The 22041-nt window shown below is 59.0% G+C and overlaps 1 protein-coding gene across 1 annotated transcript; it reads right to left on the bottom strand.

Annotated features, from left to right (window-relative positions):
• Positions 1 to 1414: 1414 nt before the first annotated feature.
• Positions 1415 to 20714, bottom strand: LOC102446958 (trophoblast glycoprotein-like). Its single transcript, XM_075908738.2, has 3 exons — positions 20435 to 20714; positions 19622 to 19935; positions 1415 to 3598 (listed from the first exon to the last, which is right to left on the bottom strand). Exons 2-3 carry the CDS (start codon positions 19903 to 19905, stop codon positions 2761 to 2763), a joined length of 1122 nt encoding a protein of 373 aa, XP_075764853.2. The 5' UTR covers positions 19906 to 19935; positions 20435 to 20714; the 3' UTR covers positions 1415 to 2760.
• Between the last annotated feature and the right edge of the window lie 1327 nt (positions 20715 to 22041).

Here is a 22041-nt window from a genome sequence, read left to right as displayed (position 1 = left end):
TCCCTTATCTGTCCTTCCTAATGGGGCAGCTAGGGGGGTGACACTCCTGCATGGACAGGGCTCAAACCCACAACCCTGGGGTCCTCAGGCCCTGAAGGTCCCCTCCCCTGCCCCCCAAGTGCTACTGGGGCTGTTTTCCCTCTTGAGGTCATGGGAAGTGCATCTCAGAACAGAGGTCAAAGGCCAAGGAGACGGGGCTGGGTCAGAGCCATCTCCAAGCTGCGCAGAACTCTCCTGGCAGCGTCCTCTCCATGGGGCCGGCCTGCAGGTGGGAGCCAGTGGTTCCCCCACGCGGAGACTCATCTGACCTGGGCAAGCGGCGCTTGCCTGGGGAAGAAGGAAGCAACTGACAGTCCCTCCCTGCAGCTTCGTAGAGGAGCCAGGCAGGCTGTTCCTGGTGACTAATGGCGTCCTCGCCCAGACGCCCAGTACAGCTGGAAAACACCCCTAGGCTTGCGGGGAGGGAGCTCTGCCAAGAGCTGGGGGGGGGATGCTGCCGCCCTATGGCAAGGCAGAGAGCTGGGCTGTGGAGTCCCAGGGGCTCCCCACCTCCTGCAAGACACCCAGCAGCGGCCAGCGCAAAAGGGCAGCTGTGGTTTGGAACAGGGGAGAACAGCCTCGGACTCCTGGCAGCCGAGAGCCCTCGAACAAGACTTACAGCAGCATTTTCAAGAGGGGCCTGGCCACTCCAGGACCCCTGGAGCTGGGTTTCTGAGGGCCTGGGCTCCTGCAGCACTCTGAGGACTAGGCCGTAGCTGTCGCAGGGTGGTCTCCAGGAGCGGAGGCAGCTTACGTACATAGGCACTTCCGCCGCAAGGGGCCTTCCCCTCTCAGGCTCTAGTGCACCAGTCTAGACACACGTACCAGAGGAGCACAGAGCGACATGGCAGCCTTGTACACCCCTTTTACCTTACTGGCAAGAAGCCCTCAGCACTGGGCAGCAGTGAATGGGGCTATCAGTGCCTCAGTTTCCCTAGGTGGCCAACAGGATAGAACGCTGCGCTACAGCATGTCCCCCTCCCCCCCCCCGCCCAAAGAATCAGCCCCTGCAGAAAGCTAATGGGTCATGCTCTCAGTGTGTCACCATGTGCCACAACCTGCCCCACCACCTATGGCTGTTTGACTTCACCAGGTGCAAGGCCAGGCTGTCCCCAAATGCTGATCACAGTCTCTTACCGCAGGAGTTCAGCCAGGCCAGCTGCTCAGGAGCATGGCCAGAGCCCCTGTGGCTTTTACTGGCTCATGCCAAGACGACCCAGGGGGGCCAGCCCTGGTCCACAGCCCACGGGCACAGTCCAGCCCTACAGCGCTTGCCCTGGGCTATGCTCAGAAGCCATGCTAAGGGACCCCCACTGCTCCCCACCTCCCCCCCCAGGCTAAGGGATGCCTTTCATTTCACACCACCAGCAAGGCATGGTTTGAGAACTCGTTTATTGGTCAGAATTGGGCAACAAAACCAGATCGGAACCGGTTCTCCCCCGCCCCAGGGAGCAGCCAGCCGCCAGCCGGTTCAGGTCAGCACATACAGCAGGAGCACTGACACCCAAACGGGCACCGGAGCGGTGGGGGAGAGGTCTCGGGGGCAGCGTTTTGCAGGGACTGTCCCAGACCTGCCAGCTATTGAGGCTTTGCTGCACTCAGCACCCAGCGCCAAGCTGCCAGTTAGGCACGTGAGTCAAAGGCCTTTGATAATCAACGGAGGGGGACTCCTGAGTGCCTAAATCCCTTCTGAAAGTGCGATTAGGCTCCTAAGTCAATTGGGCATTGCCCCTGAGTGCAGCAAGGCCGCCCTAGCATTGACAAGGGGGCTCAGTTCGTAACAGGAATTTGTCAGCTGGGCCGGTTACTCTGTGAGCTCAGTGCATTGAGAAAACCAAAATCCCCCCTCCCACACCGTCCATTCATTCCCCTGCTTTACAATATTTACAGTAATAAAACCCCTAAAGAGCCCCCCAACCCCCCGCCCATGTCAAACTTCCCCTCTACCCAGGGATTGCCTCCTGGCCCAGCTGCAGGATGCCTGAGAGAGATTCCCTGGCACGCCCAGCGTTCAGTCATCATCTCAGAAAGTTGCCGGTCATGAACAACTCCGCCCCAGTCCGTCACACCAGCCTTTCCTCCAAGGATGCTTGTGAAATCCCAGCTGTCCCACCACTGCTGGCTTGGGGCCCCCTAGCGGGCACTCCAGACACAGCCCTGGCTTTTCACCTTCCTCTGGCAGCATCGGCCTCCAAGCTCAGCTGACCCCATCCACATGCTGTTGGGTGAAGGCTGATCATCGTCCCATAGCCCGGAGGTTAATTATTGCGTTATATCGCGGGTTTGCATTGATGCTGGAGGAGTGGGGGTGCTAAGCTAACAGAGCCAGCGGGTGGGTCTAGTTCTTGTGTTCCCAGGATAGCAACTCCCTGCATTGGGTAGAGCCTCCTACCCCCACAATGCCTGAATGGAAGCTTAAAACCAAAGGGAGGCAGAAATCCCCTTTACAATGTCCACAAAGATCTGGCCAAGGCCAAGACCCTCTGCCAGAGGACCCCTCGGGCCGCTAACACGGTGCAAGAGACCGACTGTGCAGGGGGCAGCTGCATCTCCCCCGCAGCCGGGTCCCTCAATAAAAAAAGTCCCAGGTCCATTACAAGGAGCGCGACAGCTGGTCCCCAAGCAGGTGAATTGGTTCTGGAGATGAGCAGCCCCCGGCCACCCCTGGAAGCTCACAAAGCCACCCGGAGAGCCTTGCATCGGCTCCCAGGAGGAACGCGGTCAGATGTCCAAGGTGGAGACCTGGGTGATACGGGGGTCAGAGTCGATCTCGTAGCGATAGCGATACTCCTCCATGAAGTTGCGGCAGGCGTCCCGTGTGCTGTTCACCCAGGTCTTGATGCCCTTGCGGTTCAGGTAGAGCACGAAGAGGAAGACCACGCCGATGACGCCCAGGACGACGCCCAGGAAGACGTACGAGGTCTGCAGAGCGTTCTTGCTGTGCTGGCTGGAGTGGCAGCCCAGCTCGACCCCAGCCAGGTCCAGCAGGGACGTGTTCTGGAGATCCTGGGGGAAGACACAGGCCAGCTTCTCCACGTCGGCCACCTGCTGGCTCTGATTCAGCCAGCTCACCAGGTCCTCGATGTCGCAGTTGCACAGGAAAGGGTTGTCCCTCAGGAAGAGGCGGAGGTGCAGCTGCCTCCCCAGCTCGGCCAGCGCCTCCACCCGCAGGGTCTTGAGGGCATTCAAGGTCAAATCCAGGTGCTCAAGGTCAAGGCCAGCAAAGGTGGCGTTCTTGATGTCCACCAGGGAGTTGTTCCTCAAGTCCAGGTGCTGGAGGCTGGAGAGGCTGGAGAACATGCCCCGCGGCAGGTAGACGAGCTCGTTGCTGGTCAGCTCCAGTTTGGAGAGGCTCCGGAAGCCACCCTGGGCTATGGCAGCTGCCACGGGCCAGATGGCAGAGGAGTTGTAGAGGGAGCGACTCAGGTTCAGCTCCCGGATGGAGTTGTTCCTGGAGCTGAAAGCATCGGGGTGGATGGTAACCAGGCAGTTATTGCTCAAGTCCAGGTAACGCAGGCTGGGAAGGGCAGAGAAGGCTTGCGACGCCACACTGCTGATCCTGGGGCGGGAGAGAGAAACGATCAGGGCGAGGATCCTAGGAGACCTAACAAAGTAGGACTCCAATTCGGCCCCTTGGCGATAGCCCACCACGTGGGACTGGGGCCTTTCCTAGGTCCCCCTTCCCACCCAGCTCCAGAGCTGCTCCCACACAATGACCCATCAATGCCTGCATGCAATGAGTTTGCTAAGTCTCAGTCTGCTTCCCAGGCAGCAGGGGTGAACGGGCCCTGGAGAATGAACCCCCTTGGAGGGATGTGAATGGGTAACTGGTAAGCATCACCCTTACTGGATAATGCTTATTGGATGCTAGTTAATGGGTACCCGGGAGCAGCCGCCCCCTGCCCTGCCCGTAGCCTGGGGAAGGGGAGGAGGAAGCTGGCCGACCTGTACATGGGGGGCTGGGAGCAGGAGCTGGCTGCCCTGTGTGCAGAAACTCCCCACCTCCCACTTGGGGCTGAGAGCCGGCAGCAGGAGTTGGCATCCTCAAGCACAGGGGAGGGCCAGCAGCAGCCCCACTTATGGGGTGGGATCCTGTTTAATTGGTTAAGCAGATAAACCTAAGGTTTAACCGGGTAACTGATTAACTAGGATTTCACATCCTGAGTCCCTTTGCACCTCTAGGGGTGCTCCCCCAGGCATCAAGCTGGATAGACAATCAGGGCCGGCTTTAGGTAGCGTGGTGCCCAATTCGAAGAGCTTCGATGGGGCCCTGGCAGCTATGATTTTTTTGTTGGGGGAAAAAAAAAAAAACCACCGCACACACACACACACACACACAAAAAAGAGTCATGGCCCCTTTAAATCCAGGGAAGCCGCCGCACTCCTCCTCCGGGGCCGACGCCCCCTCCCGCAGTGTGCCCGGCCGGCCACAGAGCCGTGGGAGGGGAGCAGCCAGCGCGGGGCCCTCTTATGTGCGGTGCCCTATTCGGGGGAATCGGTCGAATCGGCCTAAAGCCGGCCCTGTAGACAATGGCGATGCAACATAAGAGCAGCCAGACTGGGTCAGACCAAAAGTCCATCTAGCCCAGCGGCCTGTCTGCCGATGGTGGCCAGCGCCAGGCTCCCCAGAGGGAGTGAGCAGAACAGAGAAGCGTCAAGTGATCCATCCCCCTGCTGCCCAGTTCCAGCTTCTAACATGCAGAGGGGAGGGACAGCTCAAGCCACTAAACCCAGAGTTGTGAGCTCAATCCATGAGGGGGCCATTTAGGGATCTGGGGCAACCTTTCAGGGATGGTACTTGGTCCTGCCGTGAGGGCAGGGGACTGGACTCCATGACCTCTCAAGGTCCCTTCTGGCTCTATGAGATAGGTGTATCTCTATATTGTGTGTCCCTGCCCATCCATGAATGTATCTAGTTCTTTTTTTAAAGTCCTGGCCTTCACAACATCCTCTGGCAAGGAGTTCCACAGATTAATTGTGCTTTGTGTGAAGAAATACTTCCTTTTGTCTGAAAGAGGGTTGTGTTGCCAAGGCCCGTGTTGTTGCTGTGCTGTGGGCAAATGGAGGATTTCAGCCTATAGGGAAACCTGTATATACAATGACACATGGGTTCTCCCTCTGGAGATATTTCATGCATCCGGTCATGGGTGCCCTACCCTCAGATTCTTCAGGAAAAAGTTTTCTACTCCTACCTCTGCCTCACTGTCTGGTCTTGGACAAGTCACATCCTTCCTCTATGAGCTTAGGCCCCTTCGCAAAGGACTTTGAGAGAGCGGGGATGAACACTACCACAAGACCTTAAGTGTTACTTTGGAACCTGTCAGTGTCCCTTTAAGGGCAGCAGAATTTTAATCACACTCACAGAACCAAATTCCGCTGTCACATGCACACATGCTAGTCTCCAAAATGCAAATGTCTGTGGGTGGAATCAGGTCCCTGAGGATCTGCAGGAGTTAGCCACCCTCCCAGAAGGTGATGAACTCCAGATCCTCCTCAGCATTCATGCCTCCCACATGGGAGCAACAAAAGGCCCCAGCGTGGCCAAAAGGCCCTTTTATGCACTGTTTATTCCCATCCCCGCTACCAGGGATAGTGGGGGCAGGGGGATGCCACTTAGTGTTAGTCAGTTGCTGGAGCGGGAATCATTCCTGCCCTGAACGGGGCTAACATAGGGCTCAATCCTGCAAACTGCTGACCAACTGCGGTTCCCATTGACTTGGCGGAGCGTTGAGGGCACTCGGTACTTGACTCGCACCGGGCCTAGTTCTCCCCATAAAGGAGCTGGCTGGAGGCCTGAAACATTCCTGTGATGTCTGGGAACTGACTGATCCCAGAGGGATCTTTAATGTGGATTTGGGACGGTCCTGATTCTGGTTCCATACAATAAACAAAGGGCTGCCACTCTTCTTAATCAGCGGGTATAAATCAAGAGCCTGGGTGCTCCGGTGGACTAGAAAGCCAGGCCTGGTTTCTGGGTGCTTGAGGCACAAGTAACAGAGCCTGCTCCTCGTGGTTCATGGGATTACTGAAGGGGAACAAGAGAGGTTTGCCCCAGCCCCGAGACATAAGCCAGAAGGAGCGGCTTTCGCAGAGGAGCTCAGGCCAGGTTCAGCGCTGACACCAACTTTGCAACACCCGAAGTTTCAGGCTCCTGCCGGGCCAGGTACAGGCAAATTTCTACTAAATACCGGCCAAAGGCAGAGGGGAGGCTGCAACAGGCTGGAAATTACTTTTCAGAAACCTAGGGGTACGTGTGCAGCACTTTGAGATATGCTGGTCCCTTAAATCTGTGTTTGAACAGCCCTTGGCACTCACCTGCGCCCCTTGCCCTCCCCAACACCTGCCATCACACACCCCAACACGCCGCCCTCCGCCCCAACCCCGACACCTGCCGTCACACACCCCAACACGCCGCCCTCCGCCCCAACCCCGACACCTGCCATCACACACGCCAACACGCCGCCCTCAGCCCCAACCCCGATACCAGCCATCACACACCCCAACACGCCGCCCTCAGCCCCAACCCCGAAACCTGCCGTCACACACCCCAACACGCCGCCCTCAGCCCCAACCCCGACACCAGCCGTCACACACCCCAACACGCCGCCCTCCGCCCCAACCCCGACACCAGCCGTCACACACCCCAACACGCCGCCCTCAGCCCCAACCCTGAAACCTGCCATCACACACCCCAACACGCCGCCCTCCGCCCCAACCCCGACACCAGCCGTCACACACCCCAACACGCCGCCCTCTGCCCCCACCCCCCGCCGCCCTCCGCCCCAACCCCCACACCTGCCGTCACACACCCCAACACGCCGCCCTCCGCCCCAACCCCGACACCTGCCGTCACACACCCCAACACGCCGCCCTCAGCCCCAACCCTGAAACCTGCCGTCACAGACCCCAACACGCCGCCCTCCGCCCCAACCCCGACACCTGCCGTCACACACCCCAACACGCCGCCCTCAGCCCCAACCCCGAAACCTGCCGTCACACACCCCAACACGCCGCCCTCCACCCCAACCCCGACACCTGCCGTCACACACCCCAACACGCCGCCCTCAGCCCCAACCCCGACACCTGCCGTCACACACCCCAACACGCCGCCCTCCGCCCCAACCCCGACACCTGCCGTCACACACCCCAACATGCCGCCCTCAGCCCCAACCCCGACACCAGCCGTCACACACCCCAACACGCCGCCCTCAGCCCCAACCCCGACACCTGCCGTCACACACCCCAACACGCCGCCCTCAGCCCCAACCCCGAAACCTGCCGTCACACACCCCAACACGCCGCCCTCCACCCCAACCCCGACACCTGCCGTCACACACCCCAACATGCCGCCCTCCACCCCAACCCCGACACCTGTCGTCACACACCCCAACATGCCGCCCTCAGCCCCAACCCCGACACCAGCCGTCACACACCCCAACACGCCGCCCTCAGCCCCAACCCCGACACCTGCCGTCACACACCCCAACACGCCGCCCTCAGCCCCAACCCCGAAACCTGCCGTCACACACCCCAACACGCCGCCCTCCACCCCAACCCCGACACCTGCCGTCACACACCCCAACACGCCGCCCTCAGCCCCAACCCCGACACCTGCCGTCACACACCCCAACACGCCGCCCTCCGCCCCAACCCCGACACCTGCCGTCACACACCCCAACATGCCGCCCTCAGCCCCAACCCCGACACCAGCCGTCACACACCCCAACACGCCGCCCTCAGCCCCAACCCCGACACCTGCCGTCACACACCCCAACACGCCGCCCTCAGCCCCAACCCCGAAACCTGCCGTCACACACCCCAACACGCCGCCCTCCACCCCAACCCCGACACCTGCCGTCACACACCCCAACATGCCGCCCTCAGCCCTCAGCCCCACCCCGACACCTGCCGTCACACACCCCAACACGCCGCCCTCAGCCCCAACCCCGAAACCCTCACACACCCCAACACGCCGCCCTCCACCCCAACCCCGACACCTGCCGTCACACACCCCAACACGCCGCCCTCAGCCCCAACCCCGACACCTGCCGTCACACACCCCAACACGCCGCCCTCCGCCCCAACCCCGACACCTGCCGTCACACACCCCAACACGCCGCCCTCAGCCCCAACCCCGACACCTGCCGTCACACACCCCAACACGCCGCCCTCCGCCCCAACCCCGACACCTGCCGTCACACACCCCAACACGCCGCCCTCCGCCCCAACCCCGACACCTGCCGTCACACACCCCAACACGCCGCCCTCCGCCCCAACCCTGACACCTGCCGTCACACACCCCAACACGCCGCCCTCCGCCCCAACCCCGACACCTGCCGTCACACACCCCAACACGCCGCCCTCCGCCCCAACCCCGACACCTGCCCTCACACACCCCAACACGCCGCCCTCAGCCCCAACCCCGACACCTGCCGTCACACACCCCAACACGCCGCCCTCCGCCCCAACCCCGACACCTGCCGTCACACACCCCAACACGCCGCCCTCCGCCCCAACCCCGACACCTGCCGTCACACACCCCAACACGCCGCCCTCCGCCCCAACCCCGACACCTGCCGTCACACACCCCAACACGCCGCCCTCCGCCCCAACCCCGACACCTGCCGTCACACACCCCAACACGCCGCCCTCCGCCCCAACCCCGACACCTGCCGTCACACACCCCAACATGCCACCCTCCGCCCCAACCCCGACACCTGCCGTCACAAAGGAAATGACGTGACCCAATGCTGATTTTACCCGTCTAGCTCCACTGACTTCCTCCTGATGGACCCAACCAACTGTAAGGTCTGAATCCATCCTGTTCTGTTTGGTTATAGATTAACTAGCTGGAGTTACCCGACATTGCTCGGTCCCGCTCCCTGTCGGCCGATTCGCTTCCCCTCCCACCCCGCCAGCCCTGCTTCCTGCCAGCCGGTTCTCCTCCCGATCTCCACCGGCCAGCCCCGCTGCCCCCAACCCGCCCCCGACCAGCTCTGCTTCGCGCCAGCCACTCCTCCCCCGATCTCCCCCACTCCCACCGGCTGCCCCCCCCCCGATTTCCCCCAGTCAGCCCCACTGCCCCCAACCAGCTCTGCTTCCCACCGGCCGCCCGCCCCCGATTTCCTCCAGCCAACCCCACTGCCCCCAACCCCGCTTCCCAGCCAGCCCCACACTCCTCCCAGCCAGTTCCTCCCCCGGCATCAAGTGTGGCCAGGTTTCTTTTTTAAGACTACCTGGTAACCATAGCCACGGGAGGCAGGGCAAATGCCCGAGCCGTTGTGCTTGTGGGGGCGGGGCGAGCCCCAGACAGGGCTTTAGGGCCGCAGGCAGCCGGCACGTGACCTAGGGTGGGTGGGGCTGCCCCTGCAGCGCAGCGCGGTGGGTTATCTTTGATTTTCACTGGTTGAGATCAGGCCTGATCGGGTCCAAAAGTACCTTTAAACCTTCTCCTGGAGGAAAGGCTATCCCATGCAAAGTTTGGTTGTGGTAGGTCTTATAGGGTATGTCTAGACTACATGCCTCCGCCGACAGGCATGGAAAACAGGCTACCCGACATAGTCAATGAAGTAGAGATTTACATATCCCTGGCTTCATTAAAATAAAAATGGCCGCCGCGCTGTGCCGGCTCAGCTGGTCGTCGGCACAGCGCACGAGTCAAGGCGCGGATCGATCAACAGGGGAAGCCTCTGTCGACCGCTCCTGTAAACCTCGTTTCACAAGGCATAAGGGAGCGATTGACAAAGGCTTCCCCTGTCGACTGATTCGTGTCTTGACTCGCGCGCTGTATCGACGATCATCTGAGCCAGCACAGCGTGGCAGCCATTTTTATTTTAATGAAGCCAGGGATATGTAAATCTCTGCTTCACTGACTATGTCGGGTAGCCTATTTTACATGCCTGTCTGCAGAGGCATGTAGTCTAGACATACCCATAGTGTCCAAGTTATTAGAGCACAAACATTCTCCTTTATGTACAGGCAGTCCCCGGGTTACGTACAAGATAGGGACTGTAGGTTTGTTCTTAAGTTGAATTTGTATGTAAGTCGGAACTGGTACATATTGTAGGGGAAACTCTAGCCGAACATTTCTCCAGAGCTCAGTTCTATTCTCCCACACCTCACTTCCCTCAGTCCTTTATTCTCAAGCTGAGGTGTCTGCTGAGAAAAGCCGCTCCGCATCTCCCTGGTCTGCTGGGGGGGGGCGCTAGCTTCGCGTCTCCCTGGTCTGCTGGGGGGAAGCAGCCAGTGCGGGGTTGCCTCACCCCGTTTGTAAGTAGGGAGCCGATGTAAGTCGGATCCATGTAACCCGGGGACTGCCTGTATTAGCTATTCTGGAGGGTTTTCCAAGTGGCATGTAGATTTCCAGGGGGGTTGAAGTGACCCTTTTGGGAGGGCTATCTGACGTCTGTTTGCCGGGATCTGGGGTAATGTTTCTATTACTAAGAGGAGCTGGTTTTACCAAACCCCGTCAAGGGGGAAATGTGAGCTCTGAGCAAGCACCCCTCCTACTGACCCGGACACAAGCAGCAGGTTCATGTCTCTCTGACCCAACAGGCAAGACATTCCACTAGCTAATGCCCTGGATTAGACAGAACCAGAGCCTAGAAATTTGATGCCAAGACCTGCTCCCATAGAAACCAATAGCAAGACACTCAGCAAGGTATGTCTACACAGCAATTAAATAGCTGCAGCCGGCCCATGCCAGCTGACACAGGCTACAGGGCTGTTCAACTGTGATGTTGACGTACCCGGTGCATCTTGCCATTGGTTTCAATGGGAAATTTGGTTCTAGGGACCCTAAAAGGTGGAGGGTCTCAGAGCTCAGATGGCAGCCTGAGCATGAATGTTTACACTGAAATCAAACAGTTTCTTAGCCCGAGTCAGTGTCTAATTGCACTGTAGAGATACCCCTTTTCCGCCAGGCCAGGCCAGGGCCACCCTTTGAATAATAAACTGTGCTAAGACGGCAGCCACCTCTGCCCACTCGGTGTCCTGGCTCATTGCCGCCGTGGCTAAAGACAGCTCCAAAGCTTTAGTCCCTTAGCAGGGTTTTGGAGCCACTAGGGATGTTTAAAAGTGTTTATTTTTGTAAACGTGTAACCACTGACACTTACGCCTGCCCTCTCTCCCTTCCCCCGGCACTGGTGCCTCTACATCAGAGGCAACAGCTCGGGGTGGGGCTTAAAAGCCAGCTCCTCACATGTACCAGCTCCCTCCTGCTCCCCCCACGCTGCCTCTGATATACAGGCAGTGGGGAGGGAGAGCTTCATGTAACGGTTAGGTTCATGTCAACGGGTCCACAGTCACATCCCTAGTAGCCACTGGGGGAGCATATGCAGGCCCACCCAGGAAGGAGAAGCTACAGCAAGGTTTCTGCTCAGACATCTAGCTACCCAGATGCTAAAGAAATGCTGCTGGAGAAAGCTGCAGCCTCCTGACCCCCACAGGGGCTGTCCTGTGCTTACACCTCAGACGAGGAGGTCTCCCGCCCGGCCAGTCCTTTCGCAATCAGCTCCTGCACCCTGGCGGCACACAACGGAGGAGCCAAGTCACGAAGCAGGGCTGGCAGGCAGTGTTAATTTCTTTGGTAGATAAATGGGACACAGGGAACAGGGAAGTGGGTTCTGCTTCCTTACGCCACCGGGGCCTTGCCTTCATGATACTGCAGCGGTGGCCAAAGGTCCTAGTCAGGAGCAGAGGGCCCTGGTGGTAGGTGCTGGACAGACATATCGGAAGACACGGGACACGCCCCAAAGGGCTCATGACACAGGGTCTGATCCAAACCCCACTGAATCCACAAAGGCTTCGCACAGAACTCACGGGGCTGCGGCTCGCACTCCAGGAGCAGGACACAGAGGTGCGTGTGATGTGAGAGCCACTGGGCGACATCAGCCATCGCGTGCTCACGTCAGCGTTAGGGAGGTTAGCGATCGTATAACTGAATAGTTGTGTAATCGCATAAAATACCATCGGTTACATGACTATTCGATAGCCAGTGCGCTCCAGCCCCACTCCCGAGGAGTCCCCTACCACCCTGGGCCGCTGCCTCTGTAGCGGAGGCAGCAGCGTAGGGTGGCAGGGGAAGCTGGTCCTTGAGGGGAACCAGTTTTAAAACCAGTCCCCCCATGGACCAGCTGCCTGCCGCCCTGCGCTGCTGCCTCTGATACAGAAGCAGCAGTGCAGGGTGGCAGCAGCCTTTGCCTGTGGGGGGGTCAGGGCCTAGGCTCCCAGCAGACAGAGGCTGGCCCCCAGCAGCAGCCCCCGTCTATGGGGGGGTCCAAGCGCCCCGCAGACAGAGCCTGCTCCGCATCCTGCTCAGACCCCCCCGCAGCCTGGGCCCGCTGGAGACAGAGGATGCTATGTGGGATGTGGGAGCAGCCTCTGTCCGTGGGGAGCTTGCCCCCCTTGCTTTGCGGCAGCCTCCCATGGCCCCTCCCTCCATGCTGCTGCCTCTCATGGACGTGGCAGTGCAGGGCGGGGGGCGGCAGCACCACAGAACCAGTGCTGGGCTCCTCTCCTCCTCCCCCCGATGCCTCCGATATAGACGCAGCGGCGGGGAGCGGAGGGGGGGGATGCAAGTAAAGATTAACCGATAAGCCTCAGCTTATCGGTTAATCATATAATTGGCTACTCGCTGACATCCATAGTGAGCGCAGTCACAGGGACTCGTTTCCCCGTCCCCACCGCCCCCAGCCCAGCCTGGCTCTCTTGCTGAGAGCCCCATGGCTGGAACACTGCTGGTGACTCAACTACATCTCTGCCATCGAGAAATGGGCTTGTGTCACAAGAGGATACGACTGAGGTGGCTTCCGGCACCTTCCAAGCAGCTCTGCCGACACAGATGCATTACCCCTCACAGCCCTCTTGGAGCCAGAAGTACCATCCGCCCGTCCCCACCATCCTCGGAGAGACACAGAGGGGCGTCAAAGCGAGTGGCTATTTCTGAAAGTTTAGGCCTCAGTGACGTGATTGGACGATGACTTACCCTGGGTAGCAGCCGCCTGCCGTGGATGGTTTAGACCTGACAACGCCTGCCTCTCAGCAGGGGTTAGACGAGCTGACTCTCGTGGCCCTGTCCCACCCTGTGGCTCTAGGATTCTGGCTACGGAATCCTGGGACTTGGCTCCAAGTTCTTGGCTCCGAGCCGATGAGCTCGCTCCGCCTTGCCAGAGCCCCTCAGACACGCTCACGTCCCGCTGCGAGCGAGCGCAGACAAAAGAAAGCAATAAATCCCCAGTCCTTTGTACCGTCCCTCTGCGAGGAAGGCGGGCACAGGGCAGAAAGCAGACCTAGCCTGGTTTATTCCAGGATGCTATCTAGCCTGCTCTAAAGATTGCACTGGTGGCTGATGGAAGCCCGCTTCCAGCTGCCTCTGGGTGAGCGAATGCGCTGCGGTTTTGCCTCCCAGCCAGACCAGTTGCTCGCCGGCAGAGCTACCGCTGGACGGGCGGCCCTCACAACTGAGATATCAGGCCCCCGCTTCTTCCCTTCTCTGCTCCACATTGGATGTGGGAGCTTCTCCAGAGAACCACAGCGTGGGCAGCAGTGCGAGGCCCTGCCCCCCATGACCTCACCAGCGTGCCCTGGTCCAAGCCAGAGGGAGCTCCACCGAAGGACAGCAGAGCCCGCCAGCCTGGTTGCACAGGGCCCGGCAGTGCTAATGGGCAGGTGGCTTGGGTGATGTGGTCCCTTGCCCACTAAGGAGATGATCACTCAGACTTGGCCTCTGGCTGGCAGCACAACCTGTGCTCACTAGTGCTGGCTGGCTGTGGGGTGGAGACCCAGGCTCGCTGGTCCACTGCCTCGCCCCAAAGCCAATTACCAGGCAGCGGTCCTGACTTCCTCCCCAGCGGGTTGCAGGGCACTGGCAGGTCTCCGCCGACAGACAGAGAGAGGTTCCCACAGCGCCAGCCCCGCCGGAGTCTGTTTCCAAGCAGCATCTCCTGTAAGCTTGTTGCCATGGCAATGTCAGCACGTCTCCTTCCCTGGCGGCGGGGCGAGAAGCGACGATCCAGTGGAACGGACCAGGTGGGACCCGGAACATGGGGACCAGGCACCAGCCACATCCGGCCGACTGGTGGCTCGCCCACATGGACCTGGCAGAGACAGGCATTTCATCAAGCCAGGCCAGCTGCTGGTCCCCAAGTCACCACGAAACCTTCCTCTCCCTGCTGAACACTGCAGTGTACCTGATCAGGCGGCGGGCTCCAAAGGGATCTTTTAAAGAGGCCGAGGCAAAAGGGTCTGATTGGTTCGATTTCTAACCCATGGGCTTCTCCTCCGACAGCTGGTTTTGAAAAGTTACTGAGGACACAAGGGACATGAGTCTGACGGACTCAGCTCAGTCCCCCCCGTTCCCCCCCGTGTTTTGCTCGTATCACAAAAGTCACTCCACACCAGCCTGAACAAGGTGGGAGCCCTGGATCGGGGCGGAGAGGAGAAGAGCCAGGAATAATTGCCACTCGACACCAGCGCCAATACGGCTGCAGGTGCTAGAACTGGTCATTGATCAGTGGGGCCCGGATTCATAATGCAGGACGGCTACCTCTGCCCCAGGGCATGCTGGGAAACGATGAACGGCACGTGTCTAGCTCCTGCAGGAGAACAAAGTCACTGCCAAACTTCCTCCCATTCTCCCGTGAACAGGTTCAGCCGAATCAACCGCCCTGTGGAGCGATTGGCTCAGAGGGACGAAGGATCCAACATTCCTACTAGGGTGAGGCATTGTGAAGAGGTTGCAGATATTCCTCCCAGCAGACAGCTTTCCTGGCTGCTCCCGCCTCCTGTCCTAGCCAGTGAGATCTCAGTTTAGCGGCTGGCTGAACGACCGGAAGGGGCAGAAAAAGCAGCATTGAGAGGAGGTGGCCAGCATTCCCTCTGAACACCTGCTAGATCGGGCCCAAGGCGTTCCTGTCAGGGACACAATGGCGGGTTTTCCCTTCCTCGCTCCTGCACCAGCTGCAGCCGGCGGGACCGAATGTTTCCTCCTCACCGCACCTCCCTATGCTGGAGGCAGAGTCTTTGCCCTTTGGCCCCCTCCCTTCCCATACCTGGACTCCCCAGCCAGCATCCTCTGGCAGCTCCTGATCAGAATCATGGGCCTGTAACTCCACAGCTAGGCCCGGCCTGAGGATCTGAGCCCCCTCACCTCCAAACCCAGACGGGTCCATCCCACGCAGGATTACGAGAACAAGCCCCTCTCCACTGAGCCCTGAGAGGTGAGGAAAGCTGCAGCAACGGGCTCCTTTAAACCCTGCCAGCCTTACCCGACAGACTGGTAAACACGAGGTCAGGGACAAGCCAGAAGTATCTGCTTGGGGCACTGGAGCGCTACAAGCCAGACCCCTGAAGTGCACTTAGTACCATGGCTCTCTGGATCTGGGGTCTATGACCCCATAGCCTTCATGCTGGGGGAGGACCTGGCCCCCATTTACTGAACCAAACCCATGGGCTCTTCAGAGAGCCACCTGCTCTGGAAAGCCTGGGAGGGGGTTGTATCTTTTCGCGTGACTGGCATTTATTGTGCACATGTAACGGGGGGGGGGGGTGCAGAAGCAGGCTTACCGCCCGGGAGGGGAACAGTGCACTGGCAAGAGGCTGCTCCAGCCAGCCATCTGGCAGGTGCCCTTAGAGGTAAAGCACCCATGCAAGTCTCCCCTCTCCCCCACCTGCAAGTCATCCAGGCTAGCTCTGTGCCGCGGGGCCCCACATGGAACGGGGAGCTGGAATGCCGACAGTCGAGGACGAGGACGGCTGGGAAGGGAAGGGTTTACACTTACCCGAGTGACGTCCGATCAGAGGAGACACTGACCTCAGCACCTGTGCCTACTGCAGTTACTAGCCCCTTCCCCAAAGCACTGGCAGGTAAGAGACTGGTTCAGGTGGACCACGGTCTGACCCCGTCTGGCAGTGCCTGGGCAAAACAGCTCCCCATTTCCCACCTGTTTTCAGGCTTTCACAGCAAGGCTCATTTTCACAGCAAGGCTCGAGGGCCCGGCAATACTCTAAGCCAGGGGTCTCTGACCTTTTTAAGCACCAGATCACTTTTTAAATTGAAGTGCAATGTAAGATCTATCCCAAACCCCAATACCCCGGCCCCACTTCCTTCGTGCCTCTTCTCCGAGGGCCCGCCCCTGCTCACTTCGTCCTCCCTTCTCCATTCTCCCTCCCTTTCACCAAGCAGGAGCAGGGGGTTGGGGCGCAGAGTCTTGGGCTAAGGGATTTGGAGTGTGAGGGGGCTCTGAGCTGAGCCTGGGGCAGGGAGTTGGGATGCAGGATGGGGTTCTGGGTGCAGGCTTTGGGAGGGAGTTTGGGTTCGGGGGCTCAGGATTGGGGCAGGGGGCACAGGAGGGGGTTCATGACTGGGGCAGGAGTTCGGAACTGGTTCCAGCTGGGTGCTGCTTAGCTCAGATGGCTCCTGGGTGGGGGTGCAGTGGGGCTAAGGCAGGCTCACCCCTGCACTGGCCCTGCACCACTCCCAAAGGCAGCCAACAAACTCCCTCCCATCCCAAGCCCTGTTGTACTCCCCGCACCCTGTTCTGTGGAGATAGAGTACAGGATGGGAGCGGGCACCCTGACATCTGCACCCCTCCTCTCCCTTCCCTGCTCTGCACAGCAAGTAGGAGGCTCCCAGGGCGGGGAGGGGGCACAACAGGGCTTGGATGGAGGGAGTTTGCTGGCTGCTTTTGAGAGTGGGGCAGGGCCGGGGCAGGCGTGAGCTTCCCGGGGGCGAAGGGGGCAGCTCTAAGGCAAAGGCAGGAGGTGCGCAGCAGTGGAGGGAGGAGCCACTGAAGTGCTGCACTTGACAGCCTCCTGGCCAAACCAGTCAGGATCCCCTGTCAAAGGCTCCAAGATCTACCAGTAGATCCTGATCTATTGGTTGGTGACCACTGCTCTAAGGAGCCTTCCACTCACAGAATGCTGGTTTGACTCCAGCCGAGCTCGGCAGAGAGCATTCAGCTGCCAGCACGACACCAGTTAGTGAGTCTCACCCAATTCCTTCACAAACCCACTGGTGCAAAGGGCACTTTGCTGGCTGTCACGACGGACAGTTCAAGGAGCATGGACGGTCTGCACACCCCTTAACATGCCCCACACTGGCAGGGTAGCTGGTTTACTGCTGCTGGCTTCTCAGCAGCTAAATCAACTGCGCCAGTCATCAGGGCTGTCAAAGCAGCACTAAATTCACTTCTTCCACACCGCATAGGCCTGTCCCTGAAGGTAACGCTCCAGGAAGTGACTATAACTGATTTTCACTCCTTTCTGCCCATCTGCTACAGACACCCCCCACCGCGGTCCACGTGTTCGCTCTGGCGCAGACGGCCAAGTCACAGCACGTGAGCAGAGTACAGGCAAACAAGGCAACCCTATTCAAAATCCACCAGCACGACCCCCTGGCAGCAATGCCGAGACATCTCAATCAGCCTCCTCAGAAAGACCCCGTACAAATAGTCACAACACGCAGCGAAACCGGCAAGAAGGACCAGGCCTGACAGGCAAACTCAAGTCTCAAGTGACCCAGCAAAGTACTTGCAGTATCTTTCGTGCACCAGGAATGACAGGCAGGATCAGTCCAGTCTGCCCAGTAACCTGCCTCTGACAGCAGCCAGCACCAGCTACTCCGGCAAAGGTGCAAGAAACTCTGCAGTTCTAACTTGCTCACAGAGGAAATTTCTTCCTGTCCCTTTGGTTAGGGGTTCCCTGAAGCATTGCGGAAGGGAGAGAGGACTTTGTTACAACAAATAGTCTTTAAAGTGCTACCAGACTATTTGTTGTTGTTGAAGTTTTTCCTGTTACAGGCTAACTCGGCCACCCCACTGCAGCTTTTGTTATAACAGAAAGAGGATTCTTTCCTGAGGCTGCTAGGCACAGACAAGTCCTGTGGTTCCCTCTGGCTCCTGGACGAAACGTTCATGCTGCTAGTCCTCACACAGGGTCTCCCCAGATCCTGGGTTGGGCCCTGCTGTTGCAGAAGGATGGGCTCAGCACACCACAGTACCCAACCCAAATTCCCAGCAGAACTATTCGGAGGCCGCTCCTTCACATTTGGATTTAGTCACTTTCACCAGATGTTTTTCTGGTGGAGTCCTGCAGGAAAGTCACACTGGAGCAGCTCTGCACCCTTCGGAAGCTAACTCACTCCCAGCCAGGCTGAGCCGACTCTCTGCCCTGAAATCCGGCACAGCGCACAAGACAGAGCTCTCCAAAAAGCAGCATGCCCTGCCTGCCACGTGTGCACCAAGGCCAAGAGCTCCCTCCCGCCACCCTGAGCTGAGGACAAGTTCAGATTCAATTCAGCCTATGCCAGCTTCACTGAACCCATGAGACCTTGCAGATGGTGGGAAGTGGGACTCAGGCTTCCCCACAGATCTGCCCCCACCCCTCAAGCGCTTCGTCCGCTGCTGTGTGCCAGCCTGCTCTCCAGATACTTCATCACATTGCTTTCCTGCACATACCAAGATCAAATGAAAGATTCCTCAACAGGTCCTAGGCTCTCTAGACACAAACAGCCTCCTGAACGTGACCTGCAAGTGCCAAATCCAAACAGGTGCCAGCCTGCGGCACTGCCAACGGGCGCTTTGCAAGGCCAGCGAGAGCTTTACTTTCCTGTGGCTTCGCTCCCCAGGACTGGTTCCTGTAAGGTCTGGTGCACTGTGACGGGAGCCCTGTTTCTCCGGCTTGGGAGAGCTGGAGATGAAGACTTCCCCATGGGATTCAGCAGCACTTCTAATAGTTATAGCAAAGGAGAAATCAGACAGTTTCATGGGACTGAGGATCGGAGCTGCTAATTCCCATGTGAGCAAATTAAAGGCTCAGAAGCAGCTCAGTGTGCCCAGGCCTCTAGGTGTGAAATCATGGACGCACTGGAAATCTGGAGGCTGCCTTAACCTCTTGGGCCTGCTTAGCCAGCCCACTCAGAGGTGACCTCCTTGTGTCCCTTCAAGGAGTCAATGGGCTCTGCATGCGGCAGAACCAGAGAGAGCCCAAAGGCGCTTGCATATTTCCCCGTGGATGCACATGGAAGTAGGGTAGGTTGTACATTTATCACATACGTCGGCACATACACATTTCTATTGTGTAAATCTGCGCCCGCAGGGGTGCACGGTGCCAAGAACCTGCAGCCATGCCCTTTACAAACGCAGTGCAGACCCCAGAACAACCTGGCCAGATCAGTGCTCCATCTAGCCTGCTGCGCCGGCTCTGAGTGATGATTCAGAGAAAGACGCAAGAAACCACAAAACTGGGAAACTCTGGAATGCCATGCCCAGAAGGGAAGTATCTTCCTAATCCCCACCAGTGCACAACTCTCTCGTGCCCTGAAGCATGAGCATTTAGATCCCTTCTGAAATAAGCTGACCCTTCCTTATGCACAGTGGTTATGTGGATGATCGTTATTGATTATAAGCATCTCATCCTTTTTGGAATCCTGCTAAGCTTTCGAGTGCAGGGGCATCTTGTGGCAGTGAGTTCCGCAGGTCAGTGCAGCATAATGTAAAAAAAAAAAAAAGTAATTGTCTCTCCTCCATATGAGGAAACTTACGCTGCCCCACACACCATCCTCACCAGCAGTCTGGGGCATTACCTGTTGCTGGCCAGGGAGAGGGTGACAAGGTTGGGCAGCCCCCGGAAGTCCTGGCTGTTGATGCGAGTGATCTGGTTGCCGGTGATGAAGAGGTTGCGGGTGTATCTGGGGATCTCAGCCGGAACAGCGCTCAGCTCCTTCAGAACACACTTGACAGTCCGGGCTGGTTCCGAACACTCACAGGGGACGGGGCAAGCCTGGCAAGCAAGCTGGGCAAGAAGAAGGCTCAGGAGCAGGAGCCCCCAGGACCCCAGACTGGCAGGGGGGGGCTCCCGGACGGACATTTCCAATATGCCAGTCTCAGCTGTTTCCGCCTGCAGACAAAGGGGAGGGGGGGGGTCACTAGAGTCCAGCATGATGTAAACCAAGCCAAGTGCCCCAAAGCCTCCTCCGAGAGCTAGTAACAGGGATGCAGGGTCTGTGCAGAGACTCGGTACCCCCAGGGTGCCGGGCCTCACTGGCACCCAGAGTGGAGCACTGCACCCCGGTCAGCACGCCCTGCCCCCTTACACGGTGCCCCATCCCCTCACAGTCCTTCCCCCATTTCTATCCCCTACCTCCCTCTCCTCGAGGCCCCCCTGCCGCCACCCCCCTGCCTTCTACAGCCCCCCGCCAGCGCCTTTGCGCCCCCAGCTCCCCCCCTCGCGCCCGCCCGGCCCCACTGCACACCCCTTCCCCACCCCTTCTCCCCAAACTTTCTGTGCATTTTGCTCCCTGCCCGGATCCCCCTCCCCACGCGTGCCGTCTGGCCGGGCGGGCGCGAGCCTCCCCCGCGGCTGGGGACGGGCAGCCGGGACCCCGCAGGCGACTCACCGTGTCCCCGCTGCGGGCAGGACTCCGCTCCCCTTCCCAGCGGGCTCGGCCGAGAGCGCACAATGGGCTGAACGAGATTCAAAGGCAGCGGGCGGGGCCGGCGGGGAGGGGACTGGCCGGCCCGCCTCCTTCCTCCCAGCCATCGCGGGCTCGGCCCCCGCCCGGGGTACCTGCCGCCCCGCGCCGGCCCTTCGCAGCCATCCCCCCCGGCGGCAAAGGCTCCGCGCCCGGCCCGGGTGCCACGTGCTGCCAGCGAGGGGAAAACAAGACAACGCCCCGCGTGGGCTGCACACCCACCCGCGCCAGACGCAGGCCCACGCGCGGGCGGGCAGCCCCGCACCTCGCCGAGAGCCAAGCCCCGGGCAGGGCGCACACACAGGCCACGTCTGCACACGCCTGTGTGCGGGGTCAAGGGCCCTGACCCACAGGAAAATCCCGCACTGACGTGGCCCCCGACTCCCCACGTTCCTCTTGCCCACCGGAGAATAGAGGGGCCCAGCCGGGTAGATGTCTGTGTGCTCCAGCCTTGCCGTGGGGCAGCAGGGGGGCTGGAGCACCAGTGCAGGTGCCCCGGTGCTGGGGGGCTGGATCCAGGCAAGCCGCCCCGGGTCTGAGGTTCCCCACCCCTGACTTCCAGAGTCTGGCTTAGCCAGGCAAACCAAGCCTTGTGTATGTCTGCATAGACACACACCGGCTAGTCTAGACTGGCATGATTTTCCGGAAATGCTTTTAACGGAAAAGTTTTCCGTTAAAAGCATTTTCGGAAAAGAGCGTCTAGATTGGCACAGATGCTTTTCCGCAAAAGCACTTTTTGCGGAAGAGCATCTGTGGCCAATCTAGACGCGCTTTTGCGCAAAAAAGCCCCTATCGCCATTTTCGCAATCGGGGCTTTTTTGTGCAAAACAAATCTCAGCTGTCTACACTGGCCCTTTTGCCCGAACGGGAGCAGCGTAGTATTTCTGCAAAAAGCACTGATTTCTTACAGTGCTTTTGCGGAAATTCAAGCGGCCAGTGTAGACAGCTGGCAAGTTTTTCCGGAAAAGCGGCTGATTTTCCGGAAAAACTGCCCAGTTTAGACACAGCCACCATATACAGAGAGCCTGGCTGCCTTAGCCAGGCAGGCCAAACCCAGTGTATGTCTGCATAGACACACACCAAGTACAGAGAGTCTGGCTTGGCCAAGCCATGCTCAGGTTCACACTAGGGACGGAAAAATCCTGGTTTAAAAGTGAACCTGTTAAAAGTAATGTTTCACCAGTTCACTGTGATCCCATGGTCGGGGGAGGGCCTAGCTGGGTCTACCATTCCAAGGACTGCTCTGCCTAGGCCAGGCACGCTGCACAGGGGTGTTATGAAAATTAAAGATTGTGAACAGTTGAGATACTAGGGATAAGGGGGCCAGATCAATCCCATAGCTAGACGTTACCTTCCCCACCCCTCTTCTCTTGCTTGGCTGAACACTCAGAAACGCACACACAAAAGTATAAACATTCCCAATGACTTAAACCACCAGGTGCACCTAGAGACATGTTCACTCCCTAGAGACATGTTCACTCCCTCTCCCTGCATTTTGCTACCTCTAGTCCCTGGATCACAGTCATAATTTA

The sequence above is a fragment of the Pelodiscus sinensis genome, chromosome 26, assembly GCF_052426305.1.
Source record: "Pelodiscus sinensis isolate ZL-2025 chromosome 26, ASM5242630v1, whole genome shotgun sequence".
Classification (NCBI taxonomy): Eukaryota; Metazoa; Chordata; order Testudines; family Trionychidae; genus Pelodiscus; species Pelodiscus sinensis.
Note: the sequence above shows the minus strand (reverse complement) of the source record. Positions and strands in the feature narration are given on the sequence as shown.

Coding starts and splice junctions, on each gene's coding strand:
- LOC102446958 (XM_075908738.2), bottom strand. CDS start 19,905: ATGTCCGTCCGGGAGCCCCCCCCTGCCAGTCTGGGGTCCTGGGGGCTC. Junction 3,599..19,621: donor CTCTCCCTGGCCAGCAACAG/GTAATGCCCCAG, acceptor CTCCCGCCCCAG/GATCAGCAGTGTGGCGTCGC.